The sequence below is a fragment of the Penicillium subrubescens genome (genome assembly GCF_028828155.1).
Source record: "Penicillium subrubescens strain IBT 31985 chromosome Unknown utg000005l_segment0_segment0, whole genome shotgun sequence".
NCBI lineage: Eukaryota > Fungi > Ascomycota > Eurotiomycetes > Eurotiales > Aspergillaceae > Penicillium > Penicillium subrubescens.
Genome location: NW_026643155.1, coordinates 1294575 through 1321243, shown reverse-complemented (window position 1 = coordinate 1321243; position 26669 = coordinate 1294575). Strand labels below are relative to the sequence as shown.

Genomic DNA, 26669 nt, shown 5'->3' with positions numbered 1-26669 from the left:
CTGTTCGCTGCCGACCCCCCTCTATCATACTTTCGTTTCTCTTCCATAATCGCGGATCTAAGATTAGATTGCACGATCGACTGTGTACGAACACTTCGTGCACGCCCCAGAATTTATGCACATTGCGTAAATTTGTTAGCGCTCTGCTCGTATAACTACCTTCTGCGCTAATATAAGGCCTATTGCGAATCCGGTCTCATAAAAGGGATAGATATCCTCCGGTTAAATTTAACCGTGCGCTATACGATCGTAATCCGCTCTCATAGAGCCTTTAGATCCTCGTTAAGAGCGCACTAATAATCACATCGTCTAGAAAAGCAGGTACGAAGCTCATCGCGCCGTTAAACGAAGGAAGATAGCTAATTTTTACTAACAGTAGCTAGTAGAATATTAGCTATATCGCGCACAGTAGAGGGCCTAGGGGCTACACCACGCGTATCTATAGATATAATCACTTAGCCAGCAAATCCTCTTCTAGTTAGGTTAATTTATAGCCTAATGGGCTTTTCTTAACGCATGGGATTTGACCGTGGGCGCGCGTATGTAGTATGGAGACGGAGTTGGTAGAGCTTTGCGGCTGCGCGGAGGGATTTGATGGGGCCATCTTTGATATCGGAAAGGGCTAATAAGATCCTACCCTCTTGATTGGCCGATTTCTACTAAGATTCAGTGCGGATTGGTGGCATGGTAGGCGGTTGAATTAGGTAGGGTAGTACAAGCTGGCGGTTTTTGATGGGGTGTCCAGGACGGCCACTGCGATTGAATAAAACCAAGTCAACAGTGGCCGAAAAGCAAGACAGTACCTCCGAAATGGCCGATTTTAGTCATTACGGATATCTCGCTGAGGAATGGACATCTTATGTCCGCCAGCATGCACCCCTACCTCTGCCACGGTATGATTCACCTGAAATAATGGCCGCGTCACGACGGATTACCAACGCTGCACGTTTAAATGCCTCACGCAGCATGATGGAAGAAAGGTCAACAGAGAATATTCAGACCCAAACAGTAGCCACCCCAACGAACGACTTCCAAGAGATCAGCGCTCGTATATATCGTCCCAGAGAATCGCACCCTTCTTCTAAGGCAGTGCTTGTCTATTTTCACGGTGGCGGATTTCTTACCGGCACTCTTGGTTCAGAGGATTCAACTTGTTTCCAGCTAGCCCAAGCCTGTGGTATAGTCGTTGTTAGTGTGAACTACCGCCATACACCGGAATGGACTTGCCCAGTACCATTTCAAGATGTGTGGGATGCGCGGAATTGGATCTTGCAGAACCAGGGTCAACATCTGTTGCCCTCTAAGATAGACCTCTATGTTGGTGGAATTAGTAGCGGTGCCTGTCTTGCTGCTAGCGTTGTGATAAGGGAACGGTTGGTATGAACTGAGAGAATCTGCTGGTGGAAACCAAAGCCACTCCCGTATTGACAATTTATGCAGGAGTCAAACTCCACCATCAGAGGGCAATTTCTTTGGTGCCCATGGCTTTGTGTACCACAAAGCTTCCCGCTCGAGAAGTTCTCCACCCCTGACTGCGCGTCCCCGATTCAGTGCGCGGGAGCCGATCTATTGCCATCTAGCCTAGTTATGGACTTTGCGACATTACTACGGCCATCACCGGCGGATGGTCAAAGCTCTGTCGTCAATCCCCTGTTAGCCAATAATGATCTTTTGGAGGGTATGCCTCCCGCTCATATTATGGTGTGCGGCTTTGACCCTGTGCATGATCATGGTCTTCTTTGTCACCAAAAATTACTGAACTCAAGGTTCGCATGCGCCTTTCAATTTTGCGATATTCAATGATGATTGATATATCTCTAGAATTACCGTGAGACTCAATGTCTTTGCAGGCTACCCCCGCTCATTCAGAAGGATCCCTTCTCTCAAAGCGAGTGATAAATGGGACGAAGATATGATATGTGGGGTCTTGTGGGCTCTGGCCCTTAATGCATAGTAATTCATATAGGAAATAGAACTTTGACTAACTCGTTGACATTCCCTATTTCTGACTATATTGCAAGAACTAATGAAAAGAACAATCGATTCGCAAAGTCCATTCTGTTCTCACTGAATTCGACCATTCTGCTCCTCCCAGGCCATTTAATGCTTCGTACTGATGAATTGACAAGAGAGGAGCAGCATATTCCTGCTTCATGCCGACTTGCTGGAGCAATCGGTAGCGACTCCCTGGCTTCCAACCTCTACTTTTTTCAGGCGATGGATATGTTCTGTAGTGTACCAGATGTGATAATCTTGAAACACCTCAGGATCATTCTTGGGAGTAAGTCCAACTTTGATGACTGTGTCCATTGTTTGTGGGTTCAGTGGTCCATCTCGTTTGTCAAAATTGAGGCGTTCGTAAGCACAACGTCCACAGCGGCGGGAAGTTCACTAAGGGTGTCGTTCAGCTGGGAAATATCGACTTTCGAAACATCATCTAGTTAAAACAAGATTTCGTATTGGTAATTTCCTTCCGGCTTGGAGACTTCTGTGACCTCTAAAACCAATTTGGAGGAAGCGGAGGGAATTGCATTCACGGCGAACAAGCTCGAATTGCGGATTTCCTCCCACCTATCGCGTGGTTCAATCTGAATGGATAAAAGTCCATATTTCGCCATTCTCGGATTGATTTGCTTGAAAGGAGTTTATTTAATATTCCAAACTCTCTATGGACGCTTTTGGGGTGCTGCGTGTATAATTTGTACCATGCTAATTTCTCTGCATGATGGAGATCACGGTGATACATCTTCGGTGGCGGAAGTTTCGGCCACGGTAGATATTCTATATAATATGCTCTCGGCATGATCAACCTATCAAAGAGATATCTACTACCACGTTTGAATTTCAAATGAATTACTTAAAGCTTCCAGAATTCGGAGAACTGCCTCTCAATGAGGGCGACCCACCGCTGTCTGCATGGGGTCTCTGGAAAAACCCGGCGCTAGGTTCACTTGAACACCTCAATGAGGGCAAGACTTTAGGAGCTGCAAAATCTGCGATTAAGGCAGGTGAATGAGTCACACTTAAGTGATCTCTCTCTTTGCATAGCTATGCCTTCTTTGCCTGACGTAAACTATTTATCACGCCTTCCACTGGATGCTATCGACCCGGAGCTTTTAGGCCGACAAACCTTCCGACAGGAGGTGATCGATAAGAGTCCAAGCGTTGTGAATGATGATATCGTAAACCAGCCACCTCCTGACTTGTTCGTAATTTACCTGACTTTAAACCAGATCTCTTTCAACACCCAAGGTAGCTCCCAATGAGATGGCTTTCGTCACTTTGCCTATCAGAAACGAAGCTTATTTTTACAACGGGTAAGTTGGACGTGAAAGCTCAAATATTGCATTCCCGGATATTAATTAGTTCAAGTGTGACTCAACAGAATATCCATGGCAAAGGCCAACCAGATATAATTGTATCAGTGCATGGGCTGAGCAAGGTATTGCTGGGAAGGCCTTCCTGATCGATTACCTGGATTGAGCATTAGAAAATGGAAAATCTTATGATCCTCTCGCGTCTTCTCCTATATTACTTTCCGATGTTCAGGTAATCATCAAAGAAAAGCAGATTCAGCCCCAGGAGGGGGATATATTGATCCTACGGACGGGTGAGTCTTGTTGCAAAACTTGGTCCGGACGTTATTGGGCTCACATCAAGATCAGGGTACATCCCAGCTTGCTGTCTAGCTGACGCAGATACCAAGCGTTCACTGTCCTGCAAGTTCGAAATTCCCGGCCTTGCGCAATCAGAGAAAACTTGCGAGTGGCTTTGGAGATGCCGGTATTCCGCAGTCGCATCAGACTCCCCGGCTTTTGAATGCACCCGTATGTTCAAACCAGCAGTCAAATGGCCCAGTTTCTACTCACAAAACGCTATACAGCACCTCTCGATGTTAAATGGGCCCTGCATCCTATCCTCTTGGCAGGCTGGGGAACACCGATTGGAGAACTTTCCGACCTTGAATCGTTGGCAAAGGCTTACAAGAGACTGAAGCGATGGACTTTCTTCTTTGTCAGCATCCCTTTGAACTAACTATACAGGAGCGGTAGCGAGCCAGCGAAATGCGATGGCTATCTTTTAGCTCCTCTTGCCATAACAGCGTCGCGTGTCGGAAATATTTAGGAACGTGGGATACACTTGAGACAAGAGATTATCCTGTCATCTATAGGAGTAATTAATCCATCCAGAAATTCCCTAGAGAGACCTTCCTGGACGCCAAGCCAATGCAACACTCTCATGAACCATGGGTGCCACAGTCGAGCCACATTACACTATCCACGTCGCTATTAAGGGTATTCAGTGGTAGGATATTGGTCATAGGATTTCCGCGTACCCTAATTCCTAATTGATTATCTCCCATATCCAGGTCTGCCTATTTTGTAACTTGCAATATTCTCGCATGACCGTTCAGAGGGCTTGTCCAGCCGTATTTTTAGTATTAGATATATTATTATTCTATATCCGAGAACTATGCAGCAGTCTGTACGTGGGCTAGGAACTACCTTGAAGCCGTCGGCAGGCTCGACGGCACTCCCGCGAGGCAGCACAACAGGTCCAACAGGTAACTCAAGTACCCAATGAAGCCCAAAGAGTCTGACGAGCATAGTATTTCATGAGTCTCAATCAATCTCTAGCATATCCAATATTCCTTGACAGAAGTCCCTAGAAACGGTCGAGGGCCAGTGTATTTCAGGACTACACATCCTTTTGCGCTCTGTACATCATCGAAATCTGCACTTATTTCACACTTCGGAGAACCTCAAATTGGATAGCCTTAGACCCCTTCTCCATAGGTATCATCCAAATTGGAACAGAAATAGAGATTATATCGAAATGAGTGTATAGTGAGTGGGTCTGTAACCACATATTCCTTCGAATCCATAACCTTCCCCTTGTTCCCGCTCTCTTTCCTACACAGCCAACTATACAATAATGTATACAAGTCGAAGGGTTCAAGATGCAGACCAATGCTCATCCTCAATGGCTGAAGTGTCCACACCGATAGCGATGCACCCGATCAGACCCTTGGCAAGATCGTTTTCATCGACCGGGCACAACTGAGACAACCGGGTTGTGACCATTCGCATTGCCTTTCGAGAATTCCATATCAACATCATTACGAGTGCGGTTGATCTGCGTATGGGAGGAGTAAAGCTTCATCCCCATGATCTTTTCTTCGAGTCTTTCGTCGAAATGTAACTGCCCGGTGCTGACTGTGTTCTCACGACCATGGTTCCGTTTTCGCGGGTGGTCCAGTCGGTGTGAACCTGGACGTGGATATGGATAGCTCGCTCAACGTAGAAACCTATTGATGTGAGCCAGTCAGCGGATGAAAATCCTCGCATTAGTTGTTGCTCAAAGGGAGTTGAACAGACCAGGGAATATAGTTTTCATCTGCATTATTCCGTGGTCATCGGTTGGCCACATGCCCCGAAGCCAGGTTTCGGAATCAGTATGTATATCAGTGCTGCCGACAACAAATTCCGAGGCATTCAGGCCCTGCTCAGCAAGAAATGCGGGAAAATTGGTATTGGGAGACAATTAGTGAAGCTGGAGTAGCTACCTGTCGCGTGGCAGTGCCAGAGATCGACCATCACGCCTTCCAAGGGACTGCACGTAGCCATGTCCATAATTCCAATATCTAGCCACAGAGGTATTCCGACTTGATCTTCTGTCATAACCTGGCGAAGTAACTGAGACTGCGGCCAGTAGTAAGGACCGGCGGTTATCTCAGGGGATAAGACGCAGGTGTCATTCTGCGGCGCATCATAATAAGGGGCTTGCGTCTGGATTTGCACGGTCCTGTTACCAATATGGCCGAGGTTCCTCTTCCAACGCCTGTCGTTGAATCGAGCAACATGCTGCGCACACCGGCCGGAGAGTCTCGCTTTGTGAGCCATTTCAGCATTTGATGGGGCAGCGTGAGGACCTGGGTGGGCGCTGGCTGAGAAAGCTAAGATGGCTACTGCAAACGGAAAAACGATGCGCATTTTTAGGGAAGCTCGTTAAAAGAAACTAAGAGAAGATTTGTTCGGAGATATTTTAACGTTCCAGCATCATCTTATGGCTGGCCCTTCATACTTTTCTATGACGATACCCCACTGAGATGAAAGGCAGTGAAAAGAGAGAGAGAGGCAAGAGTTTGACCTCCTAGGTTAATTATGGATCAGCTTACGCAGATTTCCACGAATTTACTTAGCCTTGAAAGGTCCAGTGGATACAGGTTGACGATAAGGATGGATGGCGTCTTTCTAGGCACGAAAGATCTGTTGTCGATCGGTAGGCTGATGAAGCAAAGATCGCTAGCGGCATTATTTTAAGATATTGTATGAACATCCCGAGGAAAGTGAGGTGCGAAACCTTTGGCTTGGCTATGCCGATCCATTTTAAAATGGGTATAATAAAGTTAGCAAATTTAGCGGTTCCAGATAAGTAAATTTTGGGCTATCTCCGGGCAAGGTGACCCTGATCTGAATCAATCTAATATAATAGATCACAGCTCTTGCTAATAAAGAAGAATTTTTTTAACATAACTAGCTCGTGGATCTGCGCTTCATAGTACGAATCTTAATATGTCGCCTTATCTGCTTCCCTACATATCTCTAGCCCAGAGAGCCATGCTAGGATAATGTGTATCCTAAGTTCTATGTGGAAAACTTCAACCTTTTTTGGGGAGAATATGTCATTTTTGTGTTTCCATCTTCAGCTCATGACTCGCCCAGCTGGGTTCGTGTTGCAAATCTTAAATGAATTGCGGATTGGTGCAGACTAGTCGGATGAAAGGACGATCTGAATAGAGTAGTTCCTTCTCCCCTGCCTGCTTCGAGCCAAATGTACCGTAGCCATGTTTGGCTGACCGACGGAATCATGTCCCATGGTATGAAACTCCCTACACGCACATCCGCCTTCCTTGGATTGGTGGCAGGCCGGCCAGACCCCAGGTCAGCAATAGCATTAAGTTGTATATCCTTTTCGCTAAATATAGGACTTATTAGTGGATAGTGGATTCCTTAAAAAGATTGCTTGAGAATCATTTGCACCCGTCTTCTTATATCATCGTTCAGGTGGTGGGGCCGTTCTTTCCCCGGCAACGGTGGGGAACCAATCGATTGGTGATATCGGAAGTAACAAAAAGGAACGAGCTAAAAAATTGGACATAGTGAGGCTAAAAATAAGCACATTCCAAGGTTAGGCAACACGGTCCGGAACCTGGCCATGTGGCTTACAAGTGTAAACGTATATTGTGCAAAATAAGCCTCATTTGACGACCATGACCGACTTATTGTTCAGGATATCATTGAATTATTCCGAATTAATCATATCAAGCCTCAACGGTAACTAACTAACTAACCCAACTAAGCGTGCTGAGTAATAAAGTAATAAATCCGAAGGTCGTGCGAAAAAATGCCGTGGAAGTTTTTGGGTTGCCGCTGAGGCAAAAGGTTAATTTATGCCCGGGAGTTTCGAGTATATGCGATATATAACTTTTCATTGAGTTATGTAAAGATAAACTCGAGGAACTTGTTCTACTGTATCCTAAGATCTCGGGGGAAAAGGAGATCTAGTAATCCGACAGAGGAGTAAGATCCGTGACCGGCTCCCCAAGACATTGGCTAGACATTACATTTTTGTTTCTGCTCATTGTGTGCTATTTTTACTAAGGCATATGAAACTAGCGGAAAGAAGCTTACGACGGCCACGGGCTTGGCAACAACCCCACCCCCTTCCCTTAACTAGTAGTAGAAGGTTTAGCAATAGTCTTGGCGGCCAGAGCGAGTATATAATAGACGATGATGAGACATACAAAGAATCACCTCCTTTGCTCTTCATGTGTACGCGCCAGAGCTCTTTTCCTAAGTCATAAGCTTTTACTTTTGTCTATTCGCCTCAGTCAAATCACCCACCATGTCTGCCACTACTACTACAGCAGCCTTGGCTAGTTCCAGCTGCTCAGCAGAGCTCTATGACATACCTGTTCATAACGCTGCATGCGCCATGCCAATAGCGTATTCGAATTCCTCCGCGATCATGAAAGGTTGCTGCTCCTCAGCTTCTGTCATCACCTATAGCAATTGTGATTACTACTGCCTTGCAGTAGGCCAGACCGTTGGTGAGCTGGCGAAATGTCTCACCGCGGCCTCCGAAGCGGGACAAGTTTGGTGTAATTCCAATGCAAATGCAACTGCAGCCAGCAAGTCAATCAGCTCAGCAACTGGAACCTCAACTGCCTCCAACACTAGGAGCTCTACGACATCGACTAGCAGCTCAGGATCTGTTAAGCATGCCAAATTGTCCATTGTCGCTCTTGGCGTGATTGGGCTATTTTTATCTGGGTCGCTTTTGCAATCAACTGTCTTTTGAGAGATCAGGGCGATTACCTCCGTTGGTTTGGGTTGGCATGGTTCTCGTTCTGAACCTAGTCTTTCAATTCCCTTCAAAGGCTGAGACAACGTGCTATTTTAGGTATTAGAATCTCACGTGCCGGATAACGAATACTCGTGATAATACGTACTTCCTACCAAACCTTCACCTCCACTCTAAGTTGACATGTTGCCTTCTGTATTCACGTAGATGCCCATGTTTGTACTTGTAAATGTATAATTTTTTCCTTCGTTTAAGAGACATTCAGAAGCGGGAACATAATGTAATACGATTCTATAAATCAAAAGAGACCGGTATAGTGCATAGACATGGCCAACATAGATTCTGGGTTGAGGTACGCAGCTCGAGATGGAAAATGTATTGTCCTTGCTCATAACTAGCTGGCACGGACTTGCCAAGTGATTTGTGGGTGTTGTATTTAAAGTAATGTGAAAAAGAAGAGTCAAATTAGAAATGCCCGGCATAGGTGCTTGAGTCACTATTCATCACGTGCCTTTCTTAAGCAATCACACTAATAAAAATATCCTACACCGGGCGGCCTTGAATCTCCAAGCTAACTGATCTTGAAAATAAATGACAACCAGGCGAGTTTCCGAGACCCTGCCTCTTCTGTGGTCTTGTTTAACTACGGAGTAGATGATAATCACGGCAGCATGATCAGCTCTAGGTAGATTCCCCCTGCTTGAGCGGTAACCAAGGGCGGCTGCCCACAAGTCAATGTACGCTACGAGTACTGTAACACAACTGTATTTGGAATTAAATTCTTGCTTGCAAAGATTATTTTGTGCGGCTGTTCTAGCAGCTAAACTGGGCTTCTTAGCCATGGATTGGTCGCACCCATTTTCCGACGTCAGTGGTCAGAACCTTGTTCTTTCGTGCGGCCTGAGCCAGAGTCACGAGTCCGAGTCTATTTCTGATTATTTCCATTTTCTTCAGTACCATTTTTTCGAGGAAAATATCTCGGAACTATTTGAAGTTACAATAGGCTATGATTCACATGCACTAATACCGAGAAGTTCTTTACAATTACAGCACGGGTCATACTCCCTCATATCCTGAAATATATATCGCTACATATTTTTTGGCGCTAACAGTTGTAGTTCTCCGTGAAGATTAATATCGAGAGTGCCTCTTTGGGGAGATCTTGGTGTTGGAAAATAGGCCAAATACGAATCCGTACCTAGCCTAGCGGACCATGGTTTACAAGTATAATCCAACTTCGCAAACGAGATGTGGGATCCCCCAACTATGTATATTTCCGTGTACAGATAGCGCGTCCCAATTTCTCCTTCACCCCTTACTCCTCCCTTCCTTCTTTACATTCTCCCAGCACATCACAACCTTTTCTAAGCAATCTTGATACTTCGCCGAGACCTGACGTGGCTCCATAACCTTACCATTATCTTCCCATACTGTCATATATGAGTACTGTAAGGAATACGGGTGCATCAGTAAAACCCACAATGAGTCTGAAAGGCTAGCCATGCCCTATCAAACAGAAACTAAAAAGAGATAATGAATATATGTTACATCGTGTCCGACAGATGTTCTGTTATGGGATACGAGAGCGCAGGAAAATTGTTTACTATAACTAATCAGTTATTGAATTTCTTTGTCATTTCGTATCCCACGTATGGAGAGCTTTGTTCAAAATTGGGAACGAGCTCGAATCTTTGCACCTAAGAAATATAATGGAACCACGAGCAAATAACTTGCCCATAAAGCTCCTGCCATAACACCAAACTGCTTCAGAGGACCATCACGGAGATACCAATCCATTGACTGGAATGAGACGCCGAATGCTAGAAGGTTTTTGATGACATTTACCAGTAACGCTACATGCGCAGCTTTGTAGGGATAAGCGTCTACCGTGTAGGTGAGAAGAATATTTGCAGAAGCAGTTAGACCCAGCGAGAGCATACCCCATCCAATCGCTGGTCCAATCCAATGAGTGTGGTGACTCATGGTGAGGCCGATAATGAGGACACCAGCAGGGCTAAGAACCCCGCCGACAGTGACTAAAAGGAGCCGGCTTTCTGGGATATGGATCCCCAAATGTCGCTTTGCAGAACGAGCTGATAGGCTGTCCGCCAAGATGCCTCCGATTGGGAGACCGACAATCAGTCCAGTCAAAGGAGCAATATTGAACAAGCCGGTAGCTCTTGCAGTCCACAACATAGGTGGCTCTTGGAAGACATTGGAAAAGACAATGGAGCAGGCAACGGTCCATCCAATCGTTAGGCCGAATACAATAGTAGTCACGAGAACAGCAGGCCTAGAAAGCATCAAGAATGGCTTGTATACATACTGAAATGCGTTTTCGTCCCGATTCCAGTCTGAGTTTCGAACTTTAAAGGACCGCGACACCCATACATCCCAAAGAACAACCTCTTGTTGTGTGTTTGGGATGGTTTCGGAATGCTCAGCAGTTTCTGCACCCTCTTTGCACGCTAGTATCCCAGACTGGTCGCAATAGCCGACGGTTAGTGAGTTTGTGGTCGTCTCAGGTAGCATCAAAATGCAAAGCAGCATAAGAGCCCCGGAAATAATCGCCAGGAGCGCGAAGTACCATTGCCAATCGCCCGTCCCCGTTCCAATAAGGCCAGCAAGAACAGGTCCAAGAGCAGATCCGGCCGCCATGAATGCTACATAAATGACCATAGCCGAAGCAAGGCGTTTTTCGTGAAATGTTTCCACAACCATCTCGGGGCCGAGTGCTTCAATGACTCCGCCGCAGAGGCCACCAACGAATCTTGTCGCTAGTAATGAATCAAACGTAGTCGCGTACACGGCCCAAACATTTGTGGCAGTGAACACGGCGAGTGAGATGAGGGTTGTATATCGTTTCCCAATGTATTTAGATGCTACAACGGCAAACATGTTCTATCTCAGATAAGAATTAATTCGCCAAATCAAGGATGAGAATTTCTCCTACCGAAAGGCCAAGAGCGAGGACAGCATATGATGATAGTTTTGAAACTTTGACAGTGCTGACTCCCAGATCCTCAATGATCAGGCCAAAGAGGGGCGTGATGCCCGCAGCAAACATGTTCCCTAACATGGTGTACGCGCTGACATTGAACAGCACGATTACCCGCCACCACAGTGGCCAATCCTATGCAGTCCTTTGTTAGAAAGAACGCTGAATACTTTAAATGACTATCCGATTACATACCCGAGGGCTGATCATTGTGGTGATCGGTGATAATGTTCGTTCCATGTTATTGCAAAACACCATGAGATGTGAGCTGGAACAAGTAGCAACTTGGAGTACAGCAGCTAAGAACGAAAAGAAATCAGAGGACAAGAAGAATTGAAATGTTGAAGTAAAAAAGAAGTAAGTGGATAGAGAGAGTGCTTTGCGGCGGGCTTTCCGGGGTCTAAATCAACCACCTGAAAAACGCGTTTTAGTAGTCACGACGGCGAAACAGGCCTGGCGGAGTCGACCCAAAACGTTCCACAGGATGGCTCCAGCTCCCGACCTCCCCGCTATTTCCCCGCGACGCCACGTAATGCTCTACTAGAACCTGCTGCTGTGGACAAATTTAGTAGTAAGACTCAGTATAGTCTCAAGCGTCAGGAAGATGCTGGCCAGCATCGGCGGTTTCTCGAAGGTTTCCGAAGATACGCTATCTGGTATTGTGATTACGTGTACCCTGCCACTTGTCACGACCTCGGGCGTGTACGGTCAGCCAAAGGGATTTTTGAGGATATTTCGAAACTCCAAGCAGTTCGGCAACCAGAATCAACACTATTTCCATCCCATCCTACTAGTATTCAAAAGCAACAGCATAGTCGTTCAGGTGTAATTTGCTACAAGAAGTCAGTTTAATTCCAGCATGACTCGTGGCTGTCGTACTGGCATACCTGGAAAGGTGGAACTGTCAGCTGCCGTGCGCTGTCATCCAACAATCGATGGATACGTCCTTCCTGGTACAGTAGCCACCTTTCAATTCCGACAATAATTAGTGCTCGTAGATGACCCTCGTGCGCGTGCATGAGGCGTTTCAACCCTCAATTATTCAAATTTACTTTTACTGCTGCTGGGCTCGTTCCACTTCATCTGCATCAGGGTGGTCGGGGAGTCATCGGGGAGAGAGCGGAACAGGTTACCTCATAGTCTCACCACGGAACGAGCTAGGCGGTGATTTGCAAACAGCGAACTGCCTTTGTGGTGCTATACCACAGCTGAGGGAAAGAGATAAATTAAATTGGCGTATCACCATCCCCTGAAAAATTGCTATAAACTTCCCCTTCGAATGCCCTTTGGCAGATATTCCACAATTCAATTCGCATCCCAAGATGTCTCAGACCAGGGCGTGCTTTCCCAATCGCCCTCAATTCTCGGGGTTCATGAAGCCCTGTCGTGTTGAAGGAGATGTTTCCCATTTGGAAGTGTATGGTGAGATACCCAAGGAGATCGATGGTGTTTTCTATCGGGTAATGCCCGATCCTCAACTGCCTCCCTTCATCGAAGATGATCCCGTAAGGAACCTCTCTCCCGGGGCTTCCACACCGAACTGACAAGATACAGTGGTTCAACGGGGACGGAAATGTCGCTGCATTTCGTATCCAAGACGGCCGAGCATCCTTCCGGCAACGGTACGTGCGGACGGAGAAGTTCGTGCAGGAGCGCGAAGCGCAACGGGCGTTGCTTGGTCAGTGATCAGCTGGCCCCCGCAGGAGCAAACGAACCCATCAAACCTGACAGTCTCATTCCAGGCAAATACCGAAATAAGTTTACTGATGCGGTGGAGTTCCAAGTCCGCAGCACGGCCAACACTAATGTAGTTTTCTTCAACGGGCAGCTGCTGGCCCTAAAAGAGGATTCTCCCCCTTACGCCATGGACCCCGTCACGCTAGAGACCAAGGGGCTCTACGACTTCGAGGGCCAGCTGCCCAGTCTCACTTTCACCGCGCATCCAAAGTTTGATCCGGTCACGTCACGGGCGAGATGATTTGTTTCGGATACGAAGCGCGGGGGGATGGAACACCCGACGTGTGCTATTACACTGTGTCGCCCACCGGCCAATTCACGGAGGTGGTCTGGCTGGTCGCGCCGGTGGCGGCGATGATCCATGATTTTGCCGTGACAGATAACTGGGTAAGTGAACCTGTTCCGTGAGGGTGGCAGGATGTTTGGCTGATGCCAGACCCAGGTCATCTTCCCAATAATACCTCAAGTGTGTGACATTGAACGCATGAAACAAGGAGGCGAACACTGGCAGTGGAGCCCCGATACACCCCTCTACCTAGAAGTCATGCCCCGACGGGGCAGCAAAGCGGAAGATGTGAAGGTACCTATACTAATCCCTTTCCAGCCCTGTATCTTGGGTAACGGCAACTAACACCGACACAGTGGTTCCACTATAAGAATTCATTCCCAGGTCATACGGCCAACGCCTACGAGGATGAAAAAGGCCATCTCGTGGTCGACCTAGGCTTAAGTGAGACCAACGTGTTCTTCTGGTGGCCCGATGGCCAGGGAAGGTCACCGGAACCCAGCTCAATTCGCTCCCAGCTGGTTCAATTCACCCTAGATCCCCAGGCCGTGGATCTCGTTCTTCCCGAACCTAAAATCCTGCACCAGGGGAGCTCGGAGTTCTACCGGATCGATGACCGGTTCGCCACCCAGCCCTACCGCCACTGCTACTTCGATCTGATGGATCCGGAGCTGGGTACCGATTTCGAGCGGATTGGACACAAAATCGGGGGTGGTCATCCATTGTACAATTCCTTGGCCCATTTTGACAACGTCACGGGGAAAACGGAAATTTACTACCCCGGAAATACCCATCTAGTCCAAGAGCCAGTCTTTATCTCGCGGAAGGACTCGACCACGGAGGGAGATGGGTATGTTATGGCGCTGATCAATAACTATGAGACTATGGCCAGCGAGCTCCATCTGCTAGACTCGCGAGACTTCACCCGCGCACAGGCCAAGATCCTGCTTCCGGTCCGCTTGCTGCACGGCCTGCATGGAAAATGGGTTGATGGGAGAGACATTGAGCCGTCGACAGAGTAGTTGTAATAGATACGCAGATCCAAACACGGGCACAGTATTCGATGCCTCTGATGGGACTTTGTTAGCCCAAGGTGCGAATATTTTCTAATTGTATTGCGCCGATAGCTTAGGTAGCCGTCGGACGTCCTGCACTCAATATTCCCTAACGTCGTCGGGAAGAGGCCGCACGTTTGAACGCATCGTGCTTCCGCCACTTTCGGGACCGCGGCGCCTATACGTAGCAAAGAACAACCTCTTGTTGTGTGTTTGGAATGATGTCGAAATGCTCAGCGATTTCTGCACCCTCTTTGCACGCTAGTATCCCAGACTGGTCGCAATAGCCGACGGGTATTGAGTTTGTGGTGGTCTCAGGTAGCCTCGTTTTATGTCTCGTCCTTCTGGGCAATTTCCCGTTCTGATTCCACTGCGCTAATCATCAAGTAATCCATAGTATTTCTATAGCTATACGGGCACTCCTGTTACAAAATATATCAACAGGCCCAAACAGAAGGTAAGCCATTCTCCCTGTCAGATATGAATCGCCCCAAGGAAATACGTAACCTCAAAAGCTCCATAATTTTCTCCACCTCAAAAGGACAACTGTATTTCGCGAAATCTGCGAGTTGATTTGACTAATCTACTGTCACTATTGACAACCGATCCTGCGACTTGCTGATAGTGGTTCTGCTTATCTCGGCAGCCGTGCTGTTCCTGGTTTGGGTAAACTCCGTCCCCGCCCCCCCCCCCCAGGTTGAGCTCAGTCAAAGAAGGCCTACTACAGTAGCCGCCGTATTGCTTTCCATTTTGACAATATGTTATAGGTCTCAGTCTTAATTGTATGACGAGCTAAGCCCATTGTGCACTAAACGTCAAATAGAACTTTGTGCGGGAAGGAATCGTATGGAGGATACAACAAGAACCGAAATGACGCAGGTTGGTGTGTAGACGCAGAAGGATATAGAACAAGAAAGGAGAGAGACGAGATACCACCTGATGGGAACAGTCTACATCAACAGAGTCCGAGTGGTAAATTCAAGTTTATTTGGATACAGTATCAAGCGAATGACGAGTTAGGTGTACCTGATGTTGATCGGATAGAAAAGCAGAACAGAATTTGTATACTTCCATTAAGCGGGTGCGTGACTGTCTCTATTGTTGCGGCGTAATAATTTTAACAGAGGAAAGTACTTGAGTTATGAGACCTGGGTTTATCACATACTCCTAGAAGACCTTTAAAAGAAACTTAATAAAAGACTTATATATATTACGTTACGTAGCTTTTATTTCATCATACTCGAGAGCTTTCTAGAATTTTACATCTTTCATCAATCTGCTCTCGACACCTTGAAACATGAAACGTGAAATACAAGGTAGATTGAGTGCTCGCTAGCTAACTTAACGGAAGTGGTAGAATACCGCGCCTTGAGCATGCATGCAGATTCACGTTTGAACACAGTCACCTATGACGAGTCAGTGGCACTTGCAATAATAGAAGTGGCAGACATAGAGCCAATGCTACCCATTCAGCCAAATTCATGCTGAAATTACCGTTCACTTCACCGCCATCTTCAGTCCAGTAACCCTCGGGTGAGAGATCGTCATCTCTTTCGGCATTGATGCCAATAGAGATCCATGCGAAAATGCCGTCGGACGCATGTTTTCCAAGATAACCATATTCCATAACCGGATTGGTGTTCCCCGCCTCAGCCTCGAGGATACTGTCCTCGGAGTTCTTAAGCAAATCCTGTGTGTTCTCGGTGTATGGATGACATTTCTCTACTTCAGTGATGAGGTCCTGATCGAAGAATATCTGACCAACATGAGAGGATTTCCCGTTATACATGCCGGCAAGTGTGCCGTTGGGGAGAATCTGGGTCTCATTCGCTGGGTGGGTAACGACTGCCCGAGAAAAAGTTGAATGTATGGTAAAGAATAGTGAATTCATCCGCTCATGATAGGACGTACCATGGATATGAGTAGTCCTGCCAGTATAGTGACCAGGGAATATCGTCTCAAATTCGACAACACCATCTTAACCGCTAGGCTGGACACCACGAAGAAAAGTTGTTTGCAGATTGGCAGTGTCATTGCCGTTGCCATTACCGCTGGCAACGACGCCAGAATAGACACCCTAGGAAAATTCCGGTAAACAAGTCAATCTGCGAATATGGAGCAGTTCTGTGGAAGACATACGGTCGAGTTACAATGCTAAATATCCTTGTAAATACTAGGGAGTTGATCGCAAGTGTTCGTGTCGATGAGCTGAATATCTAAGAATAACGGCACGCCGGCGTGATCCTCGGCGACATTCCTGCGTATCAGTTCGCCAGCAATGTCTTCCTCAATGTTAGTTAAGAACCAAAATGGGTCAAGCTTTGCTATTCACAATAGGGTTCCTGTGTAACCTCCGGCTGCACAATACAAGTGCCACCCGATGAAAACAAAATGCGGCGGTCAGTCGATGGTTTGACTTTCTTCAGGTTGGAGTGATGATCTGTCTGCAGGACAGAATTAAAGTCACGGGCCTTAAGATAATCGGCACCTAGGATGCCATTCAGGGTTCTGTCAGCAAAATAGAAATGTAGGAGAGTTCATACCAGTGTCTAGGCCTTTTTGCTTGCGTAATTGACACACAGCCACTTCGCGACGAGCAAAATTTGTATCATCAATGCCTCGTTTTCTGAATTCGTCTGTGCAGTGAGTAAGGCTGCGTGACTGAACAGGGATATTGCGAAGGTACGCAGCTCTCACAGCCACTTCAGTCTTTACATTGTCTCCGGGATGAGCTGAAACAAAGCTTAAAAAACCTGCAAGGCCTACAATAAGGGCATAGCAAATGCGAACCATTATGATTCTTGGAAAAATCTGCGGACAAGTTTCTTAAGAGGACGATAGTCGAGAGTAGAGCATAAGGATACTCTGGCAATAGCAGCTGGGAGATCTCTTTTATAAACGGTAGAAGAAATGCCAAGCAGATAGCTGGACTCGAAGTTGTTTCTAGGCTTGGTAGCTATTTGCAAGGATTTCGAAATTGGGCCGTAGTCCACGTCCAATCTCTCGCTCGTTAGCAAATCTAGGTAGGGTTAGTCGTGGCCATGGTCGTAAGCTCATTGAAATCTCCTCGAATTTTATTCCAAAGTAATCTAGAATTGCAGATCTTAACTGAAATGCCGCGCCTTCATGCCCGAAAACATGATTCATAGCCATTAGCCCTTCCAGAAACCCCACTCGACTTAACAAAGACAGGAAGGACTGATTATGATGACGAATCCAGTTTCGTCAGCTGCCTAAAGTGAATTTCAGTCGAGGGATATACCAAGAAGTGCAGATGAAAGATGAGATTTCTGCAAGAAAGTACAGATGATTCGATTTGTCTTGCAGCATGACAGAGCGCATCAGGTGTGAATGACAGTACCCAACGTAGAGAGACGCTGACACTGCCAATTGGTCTTGCAGATCAAGAAGGGGTTTTCTTTCGTGTTTCACGAAATCATGATTGGCCGAAAGAGGAGGTGATATGGAGCATTGACGTTCACTTGATTCCCTCCCCTCCCCGGGGCGGGCCAAACCATAAAGGATATACACCTAGTCCTAATCCAAACATGTGGGTCTTTGGGACTTTTTAAAGGCAACGAATGAACTTACATTTAGAACCTACGGCAAGTAGACTGTAAGAAAACCAGCAAATGCAGTCGTTCTAGGCCGGCGATTTGCCGGTTGCCTGCTACTAAATCCTGAGCTGATACAACAAAATATAATTGTGTATCTACCAAAAAGATTATTGGCCTCAAAGTTCTCATGGTACATATAGGAATATTGCTCAGTACTTTAGAAAGACAGGGCAGCAGCACACAGCAAGGCCGTCAGTGGAGAAATCTTAGGATTTCTAGAGGGCATGTAGCTATAAGGCGTCTACTAATAACTATCACCCTTCCAAAAGAAAACATGGCTGCGGCACTTAGAAAAATCCTCAGCTGTGAATAAGATATTTTCCCCTCGTGTTAGGGGCTAGCTGCCCTATTATAGCCACCTCGGGATACTCAAAGCAAGTTCAAGTTGTGAAAAGCAGATAATGCGTAACTCTTGAATAGAGAAGTACTTTTCGTCGTCTCTGTACGTCTCAAAACACATCGAAGAGGTGATCTAGCCACGCTACCACTCCAGCAGGGACTACGGATGCAGGGTGACTACTTTCGTTTGGACAAACTCCTCCATCCCCAAGTGAGCGCCAAATCGGCCCCAACCACTATCGCCATACCCTCCGTAAGGCAGGGTCGGCTCGCCATGCAAGGTCATAGAGTTTATGTGAACTGCACCTGCCTTGATCGACTGGGCTAGCTCAAGGGAACGGCAAATATTCCGGGAGATAATCGAGCCTGACAGTCCATACTTAGCCTCCTTTATCATCGATTTAATCTGCACTTCTGTTTCCACGACCATAATTCCCACCATTGGACCGAATGACTCGATCTCAAACTGCTTCATTTGGGGCGTTAGACCCGTTACCACCGTAGGAGGGAAGCTTCGATCTGACGTGTCGTTGTGATTGACTATTGCGGGCGTATGAATCCGAGCCCCCTCGTCACGCGCATCAGACACGAGCATCTCTACCTTAGCCTTGGCTGCCGTGGAGATGAGTACCGGCATGCTTCTGATGCTGTCCAACATAGCCAGAATCTTAGCTTCGAGAACTGGGGCCACGGTTGCGGTAACCAGGACCTTGTCGGTTGACATGCAAATCTGACCGTTCTGATATGACTTTTAGCTTTTCCTGCTCTCATGGGGATCAATTTTGGTGCTATGACTTACATTGAGGAAGGCACCTCTAGTGATTTCTTCGGCTGCAAGATCTAAATCCGCGTCATCAAGGACTACTGTGAAGTTCTTGCCACCGAGCTCTAACAATATTGGCTTTAGAGCCAAGGCGGCTTGCGAGGCAATTATACGCCCGACATGGGCGGATCCGGTGAAATTGCATTTCTTCACAGCGGAATGGTTAATGAGTGTATTGAAGATCTCGGACGCATCTTCGGGTCGATGTAATAAGAAGTTTAGGACGCCCGGGGGAAAGCCAGCTTTCCGGAAGAGCGAGGCGAGGAGATAGTGGGTCTGGGGACTCAATTCAGAGCCCTACTCTATCCAGCCAATGGTGTTTCCGTGTGTTTTGCTAAACAGTGAGCTACTCATCTTCAAAATTGCGACATTGCCAGCTGCGATAGGAGCCACAACGGCACGGAGGCCCAAAATTATGGGAGCGTTCGAGGGGGCGATTCCAAGAACTACTCCAAGTGGTTCTTTGAAAACTAGACCATGGCCGCTCCGCACAAATGGCATTGAGCCAATGGAGACACTGGTGATGAGAGCACCGTACTCCTCAATCAGTTCAATAGCGTCATTGGTGATTATGTCTGCCCACTGCGGGCCGCAATGGATCTCTCGATCACATACAAGCTTGATTTCCTCAGCTTGGTCACGCAGAACCCGACATTGCCAATCAACTACTGAAGCCTCGGGATCATTTATGTTTGTTTAGTTATACGTACCTCGGCCAATTTAAAGAGTAAGGTCCGACGCTCTATCCGGGGTCGTTTTCGACCATGCGGCAAATGCTTGTGCACAAAAATCTGCAGCTTGCAAAGCTAACTCCTTAGTTACACCCTGATATAAGGCAGTATCTTGTCTATTTGCGTCAACCAGAGTACCTTGCCTATGGGACATAGGCAATAGGACATCTTGTCCATCAATTATGAGAGGTGTTGTCTATATCTTCAGGTGGTGAGAAGCGCAAAACTGATGAACGCCTAGCTTGCGTGAAAGGTGCTTTATGTGAATTTCAATGCTGGGGGCATCTAGATAGAATGTCTAGATAGAATGAGAGAGCGGCGAGAATAATGAAATTGAAGAGCGGACTTTCCCTCTGTGCAAAAGTGATCCCAAATCGGTTCTGGGTAGTAGGGTGGAGCCGAAAACAACACCGGGGAGTAACCGGAATCTCGGAACCCGGTCCTGACCCGGCTGCGAGTACCTCTCACTCGACTTCGAGCAAAGGAAAAAAAATTAAGTCAGCCTAGGTGATTTGGCAGCGCTGGTACTATGGGTTTGACGCGTGCAAGTGCAGCTAAATCGCCCTGGATAGCCCGTTATTGGCAACTACGTCAGCAAATAGCACAGCCTGTCGTTGAGCAAGCTGCCTCCTGCATTTGACCCGCGAATACAGCTCGTATTCCCTTATAGGTAGCCTATGCCTCGGACAGCTACACTTAGGATTCTATGTGGTATAGGGAGAGCACCGAAACAACACCTAAGTAAGAAACGTGCGTACTTGTGAGATCTACACATAATATGCAGGCAACGAGTTCCTACTGTTTGTCCTGTTTGGCTACCTGTTAGTAACCCACGGCTCAAAGAGAGTCGCGACTGGCCTGGACCCTCGCTGGTGGTAAAAACGTTGGACTATTGACCCTCAAAACGAGGTTCACGGAGGGACAGTCTATTGGTCACCCGCAGGCAAGACCGAGATTCTAAGTTTGAAGATAGACATAACTCAGGCGCAGTTAAGCGGGCTCAGCCTCATAATGTATAAATCTAGAATGACCGATAGATTAGTAGTTGTGTTGTTTCAAAAGGCAAAAATGCCACACCATAGATGGGAGGGTTCGGAGATTTACAGGTTACACAAATCATGCTGTATCCACAATATCCGCTGTAACAGGTCAAACTGAACCGGTTCTCACTAAAAAACACCTTTCCCCGCATCATTCCGTTCTGCTGGCCTAGTTGATATTGAACCAATCTGGCTTCAGCTCTTCGCAGAAGGAAAGTACCAGAATAAGACATTACTGTAGTAAGTTGTAAAATTTTGGCCCCATATCCTTTGATCTAGTGGTATAATAATGGCGCTTAGGCAAGAAATCCAATACACCAGACAGAGGAGAAGCAGGTGATTTGGTGGCGTCATAGACTACGGCTACGCTTTTGTCAAGACATGGAGCGGTAACTTACCGGTTAGATAGAAGTCATTTTAGATGGCAACTTTCTTTTGTGTTTTATATGGTAAATTGTTGTCATTGGCAATAGGGCGTTCGTCACAGCGTGTATCTTAGCCATCTACCAGTTATTTCTAATATGCTCCACGGTTTATGTTCTTTCCCCCATCAATCTTTGTCTTCCGAAGATTAATCTCTCTTGTTTTCGCCTCACGCATTCGCCCAAGAAGAGTACTAGTTTATAATGTCTCAGCTTCCTATGGTAGTTTGGTTTCGCCCTCGGATACCGGTCCGAGACAAGAGCAAGTTTGCGGGTAAGCGCCACAGTCCGAACTGAACCTTGAGACTTGGAAAAAATCTACGTGGCAAAGATTATGCCAAAACTTATGCTTTTGGGGGTTCTTGACTTCCTTTTCATAAGGGAATGCTGTTCTGAATTTCTAGCTCTTCACAAGATCACGAATTTGTCCTTTTGATCAACCCCCAAACATCTCCTTAAAATGAATGGGCAAGGCCTTCTCGTCCTATTTTGGGTTCTAGGGGGTCTAGCCACAGTAGTAATAACTTTGCGCGTCTTCGCCAAGGTGAGGATTGGTCGTCTACGTGTGGACGATATGGTTATGCTTTTTGCCTGGGTAGGTGGGTTGCTGCCGTGGGATGTGCTTCAATTCTAATTCATTTTTGACTCACTCTCATTGTTCTCTCCAGAGTCTAGCCATTTATTCGCACCTGGATGCCTTAGGTTTCGGGCTAACAGTTCGGCGGTCTTTGACCTCTCTGAACAATTTGACTTAGTTCCTTTCTCCTACCTGATTGACAGGCCTCTACCCTGACTTGAAGAGTATATCTTTACAGCTAAGGCCAGGAAAAAGCAACGCAGACTGCACTGGCGAGCCCGAAGGGCTGTAAAGGGCTAGCCGGATCGCGCTGGCGGTATAGGGGGTAACGGAGCTCGGTGATCCGGATTAAAGGCAAAAATGCCTCACCCGCAAGGCGCACAAGAGGAACGGAGGGAAAGGATGAGCAGAAGGACGAAAAGCAGCCAGAAGTGAGGGCGGCGACGAAGGGGACTTTATAGAAACACGCACGGCGACGGCAATGCCCAGAGAGGCGCTAAAGCCGAACCGGCACGCTAAACCGATTTGCGTGATTCACCGTAACCGGATTATATGGAGTACAAGTTGTCCATATTATCAATGATACTCCGTGGTTGGAAGGTTTTACGTATGTTTTTGCTTTGTTGTGCTTTGACCCCCGGATCGAAGTGAAATAATCGTCGGATCGTCATGACCACGAGACTTAATTAAGGGGTTCAGTCGTAAATAGACGGCCCAAGGAGCCACAGGTCTTTGGTCTTGGCCTGTGGCTGGGCCGAGTTGGTTGTTTCGCAACTTTCGCTACCTATCATCAATAGTGCAATTGTCCATATAATCTGATTGTGATCGTGGTCTGCAATAGCGCGATCTGGAGAGAGCATCCCTGCACCGTTGGAAGCTTATAACCAAATCTTGATATCAGCAAACCACAAGCAGAGGAACGAGATCTCCGAGAGCAACACAAAGGCCGTGAGCCCCACTGTGGCTCAACCCGCCAAGGGGAAAAGACCAAACGGAACGACCAACCAGCCCCTCTCGAAGCTCCAATTTGACCCAATTCGCCCCGCGAAAAGTCAATTGTCTGTTCCAGGGCTCGCGTGTGTGATTTCCTCTTCTCATCAATCTTTTTTTTCTCGTCATATATCTTCTCTCGTGCACCAATCTTGACAATGAGTTCATCTAGCGAAGCCAGTCCCGGTAACTGGATCGTTGGCAGCTATACCGGTAACAGCGATGGAGTGCGCATCACAATTGCGACCTTTGTGGGCGTCGCATGGTATAATGTGATCGAGCTGATCGTGCTCATTTTCTTGACCTTCAAACGCTATCACGGCCCTTACTTTTGGAGTATGCTTATCTCCTCGATTGGTATCCTCCCATACTCAGTCGGCTATTTGATTAAGTTTTTCGACCTCACCTCAGCCACATGGGTACCCGTCACACTATTGACCGCGGGCTGGTGGACCATGGTCACGGGCCAGTCCTTTGTGCTATACTCGCGTCTGCACTTGGTGCAAGAGAATAAGCGCATTCTGCGAATGGTCAAGGGAATGATTATCATGAATATCTTTTTGCTGCACATCCCGACTACGGTTCTCACCTACGCTGCAAACTTTTCCGAATCCCCCGCTTCTGTGGCGGGGTACGATATTATGGAGAAAATTCAGCTCACGGGGTTCTGTGTCCAGGAGGTTATTATCTCCAGCTTTTATATGTGGGAGACCAATCGCATGTTGCATGATAATTCTGATCCTGGGAGTCGCAAGACTATCTTGCAGTTGCTTGCTGTCAATGTTTCTTGTATCTTGATGGATATCGCGCTGATGGTCATCGAGTTCATGAACTTTTATATCTACCAGACCACTTTGAAGGCGACGCTTTACAGCATCAAGTTGAAGCTGGAAATTGCTGTTTTGGGTAAATTGGTGAAGATCGCCCATCAGAATGTCTATGCGTCACCTTTCAATGCAGGTCATGGTCATTATCCTTCTTACGTTGATCCTGCCCTTCGCAATGGTGACTACAGACACCCGCAGTCTATGGAGGCAAGTCAGGGATCAAAGGGTCGCGAAACTGGACATGGGGCACTTTATTACGATGATGATGTTCGATGATTCAGCACGCGGTGATTTGTTTACCTCAACTCTTCAGCCTGGGTTCTTCTGAGTTCCTCATCAGATCAGACGATGTCATCTCTCCGCCCACTTCAAGCCATTGCGACTTTTGGAGCCAAGTTTCCGTCCGTTCGATCACCTCGGCCTCCCTCACACAAAGTGATCGAGCAATACGCCCTTGATTGCATCATGTTATCTGAGAATCATTCCATATGACGCGCCTCGCCCACTCGTTTCAAGCGAACGGCAAATACTCCCCGCCATACATGACGTCAAAATCTCGGTACGGAACGAATATCGATAAGTTAGCCCCAGGGTCCATACACCTCGGGATCGGATGCTATCTCGGTCCATCGAAGTGACGCGGGATCAAAAAAACGGAGTTAGAGTTGTTTACTATGCATAGCGGTTACGACATTATGACCATATATTTGAACTTATCATAAGCAACATGTAATTTCATGAAATCATGGACGGCTGACGCCGTGTGAGCCAGTAACAGTACAATGGCCACGATAGTGTTGCTTTGAAGGCACAACCACCCTGGAAAGGACAAAGGGTTTGAATGTGAATTGCATTTTTATGCTTTTAAGGAGAATTAATCTACGAAAGGGATCTATACGATTTACTATAGAATGTGGAAATAGACAGCGCTGTGGACGCAGATTCACATTGGACGTACGTCCACAGCTCTAGGTCAAGCAAGGCCTTCAATCCATCAACTGGCGGCCACTATGGCTGAGTAGCCATATGGCAGGGTTGGATGGCGTACCCTAGAAATTCATCTTCTGCTCGTACTCCTCCGGCGACAGGGATAGTAATTCCCTATGCTCTTCCTTTGTGAGCTTCCCTGGACTACGGTTGATTTTTTCCTCGACCGCAAGCCTTGCAAGCCGTCTTGCAGCTTCTTGAATGCCGGCTCTCCGCCTAGTATCAATGACGCTATCGGAAGTCTGAGGTTGAATGTATTGCGAGGGGTCGGTCCAGAGAGTATAGAATAGCACACTGGGTTTTTGGATAAAGGCAGGCTTATCAAGAACCACTGTAAAGTAGTTATAGGGAAGCGGCCGGGCATAGACGTCCCGGTCAATCTGTGGTTGGATCCGCATAACCGAACCGGCCTCAAATTCATGCGAGGCACCCACATCAAATCCGTTGGGTGCAGCAGATATAAGGGAAGACAACGAGGAGCCGGGGATCCTGAACTCAAAATAAAATGTTTTAGACACAGGGAGGCAGGAGACAATGCCAGCGGTGAATGTGCGTGCAGTGGCCTCCAGAAGGGTGGTCTTTTCCTGCTCGATATTGGCGAGGAACTGGACGTAGGTCACATATTAAGGTCGCATTCCGCACCAGAATAGTTGTTCGTGACTGTTACAGTATCCTTTTCAGTCCCAATTGTAAGGTGAAGTGTATTCAAGTCCGCGGGTTGGACTTCTGGCGGTTGCTGCTGCTGCTCCAACACCTCCTGGACATACTGCGAAGTCAGAGTCTCCTCGGAAAGTGGGGTTAGAGGCGGTTCATGAGGTCCATAATCAATTTGCCCAATGGCATATGCCGAATAGGTTTCTCTCAAGATTTCTTTCATATTGTAGCCCATTACATCTTGGTCTGTTGTAATATTCACTTTGATATCGCGAATTTCGGGATTGACTGAACTCCCCACACTCGGCAAAAGTTTTACTGGGCTGTCAAGGCGTTTAATCAAGTCCAATTTGTTCACGGTAGACGGAAGATTCCGATCAAAAGTAATCCACCAGGGCCCCGTGCCGTGGTCATTGTCTGGGAATGAACCTAGGAGGTAGCTCTCGGACGTGAGGAGGAAACAGAATCCGGACATGAATTGATCATCGAAGCCAGTTCGCATCATTGGAATCAAAGGGGGAAGAGACTCGTCATATTCGCCTTGGCGCTGTTCGGCTTGAAGACGCTTGCGATGGGCAGTTTCACGACGCTGATGCTCCACACAAGCCAGACCATCTGGTGGGTTATACGAATAAATTTCCAAAAAGGGGGGTTGACTAACTTCAGAGCAGAAATATTCATACAGTTTCTGCAGCTCCTCTGGCCGGATGGGAGTAGTGCTGTAGACTTGAAGCCGGTAAGCCTCACCGTCCTCTGGCAGATAGAACTTGCTTGCGTATGCCGTCACCTTTCCCAGGATGACGGTGTTGCCTTCGTGGTCAACATATTCCCGTTGAATCCACCGTATAGGCTCGTCGGATGGATCCCGTGCAGTCTGAGCTGTTCTGGCCATGTTTGAAAGATACAATAGAAGGGCGGTGGTTGAAAATGGGAGTGGAGCCACGGTCAAGTATTATCCTCAGCCTGACGGGAAATGACCATGTCGACCCCGCCCCACGAAGCTTAGTTTTATGCTGTTTTATGGCACGATTAACCCACCCTGTTTGCTGCCTAGAATAAATGTATGTAGTCAAATGTATGTAAAATAAAGATAGAAGGCCTGCATTATCAGACAGTTATGAAGGCTCATGGTCTTCTACTCAGCAAATCTATATCCAGAAAACTTGAAAAGAAACTTGAATAAGAGCACAATAATCTTCTCCTCTCAGTAAATTACCTA

At 47.1% G+C, this 26669-nt stretch overlaps 9 protein-coding genes across 9 annotated transcripts; 3 read left to right on the top strand and 6 right to left on the bottom strand.

Annotated features, from left to right (window-relative positions):
- Positions 1-810: 810 nt before the first annotated feature.
- N7473_006977 (uncharacterized protein) lies at positions 811-1954 on the top strand (the record flags this gene model as incomplete). The annotated part of the gene is made up of 3 exons (XM_057152917.1): positions 811-1377; positions 1441-1766; positions 1822-1954. The coding sequence occupies 3 exons, from the start codon at positions 811-813 to the stop codon at positions 1952-1954; spliced, it is 1026 nt and encodes a 341-aa protein (XP_057007255.1).
- Positions 1955-4955: 3001 nt separating this feature from the next.
- N7473_006976 (uncharacterized protein) lies at positions 4956-5993 on the bottom strand (the record flags this gene model as incomplete). The annotated part of the gene is made up of 4 exons (XM_057152916.1): positions 4956-5093; positions 5229-5308; positions 5379-5505; positions 5595-5993. 4 exons carry the CDS (start codon positions 5991-5993, stop codon positions 4956-4958), a joined length of 744 nt encoding a protein of 247 aa, XP_057007254.1.
- Positions 5994-7979: 1986 nt separating this feature from the next.
- Positions 7980-8300, bottom strand: N7473_006975 (uncharacterized protein; the record flags this gene model as incomplete). The annotated part of the gene is made up of 2 exons (XM_057152915.1): positions 7980-8066; positions 8136-8300. The coding sequence occupies 2 exons, from the start codon at positions 8298-8300 to the stop codon at positions 7980-7982; spliced, it is 252 nt and encodes an 83-aa protein (XP_057007253.1).
- Positions 8301-10032: 1732 nt separating this feature from the next.
- On the bottom strand, positions 10033-11575 carry N7473_006974 (uncharacterized protein; the record flags this gene model as incomplete). The annotated part of the gene is made up of 3 exons (XM_057152914.1): positions 10033-11268; positions 11321-11500; positions 11561-11575. 3 exons carry the CDS (start codon positions 11573-11575, stop codon positions 10033-10035), a joined length of 1431 nt encoding a protein of 476 aa, XP_057007252.1.
- Positions 11576-12687: 1112 nt separating this feature from the next.
- N7473_006973 (carotenoid oxygenase family protein) lies at positions 12688-14410 on the top strand (the record flags this gene model as incomplete). Its single annotated transcript, XM_057152913.1, has 6 exons — positions 12688-12870; positions 12920-13043; positions 13108-13287; positions 13362-13489; positions 13545-13682; positions 13745-14410. The coding sequence occupies 6 exons, from the start codon at positions 12688-12690 to the stop codon at positions 14408-14410; spliced, it is 1419 nt and encodes a 472-aa protein (XP_057007251.1).
- A 1419-nt stretch (positions 14411-15829) lies between these two features.
- N7473_006972 (extracellular dioxygenase) lies at positions 15830-17236 on the bottom strand (the record flags this gene model as incomplete). The annotated part of the gene is made up of 5 exons (XM_057152912.1): positions 15830-15849; positions 15938-16288; positions 16618-16725; positions 16776-16931; positions 16987-17236. The coding sequence occupies 5 exons, from the start codon at positions 17234-17236 to the stop codon at positions 15830-15832; spliced, it is 885 nt and encodes a 294-aa protein (XP_057007250.1).
- A 1323-nt stretch (positions 17237-18559) lies between these two features.
- N7473_006971 (putative aldehyde dehydrogenase) lies at positions 18560-19723 on the bottom strand (the record flags this gene model as incomplete). The annotated part of the gene is given in 3 exon segments (XM_057152911.1): positions 18560-19138; positions 19199-19505; positions 19524-19723. 3 exon segments carry the CDS (start codon positions 19721-19723, stop codon positions 18560-18562), a joined length of 1086 nt encoding a protein of 361 aa, XP_057007249.1.
- Positions 19724-23140: 3417 nt separating this feature from the next.
- Positions 23141-24085, top strand: N7473_006970 (uncharacterized protein; the record flags this gene model as incomplete). Its single annotated transcript, XM_057152910.1, has 1 exon — positions 23141-24085. One exon carries the CDS (start codon positions 23141-23143, stop codon positions 24083-24085), a length of 945 nt encoding a protein of 314 aa, XP_057007248.1.
- A 773-nt stretch (positions 24086-24858) lies between these two features.
- Positions 24859-26342, bottom strand: N7473_006969 (uncharacterized protein; the record flags this gene model as incomplete). The annotated part of the gene is made up of 2 exons (XM_057152909.1): positions 24859-25401; positions 25464-26342. 2 exons carry the CDS (start codon positions 26340-26342, stop codon positions 24859-24861), a joined length of 1422 nt encoding a protein of 473 aa, XP_057007247.1.
- Between the last annotated feature and the right edge of the window lie 327 nt (positions 26343-26669).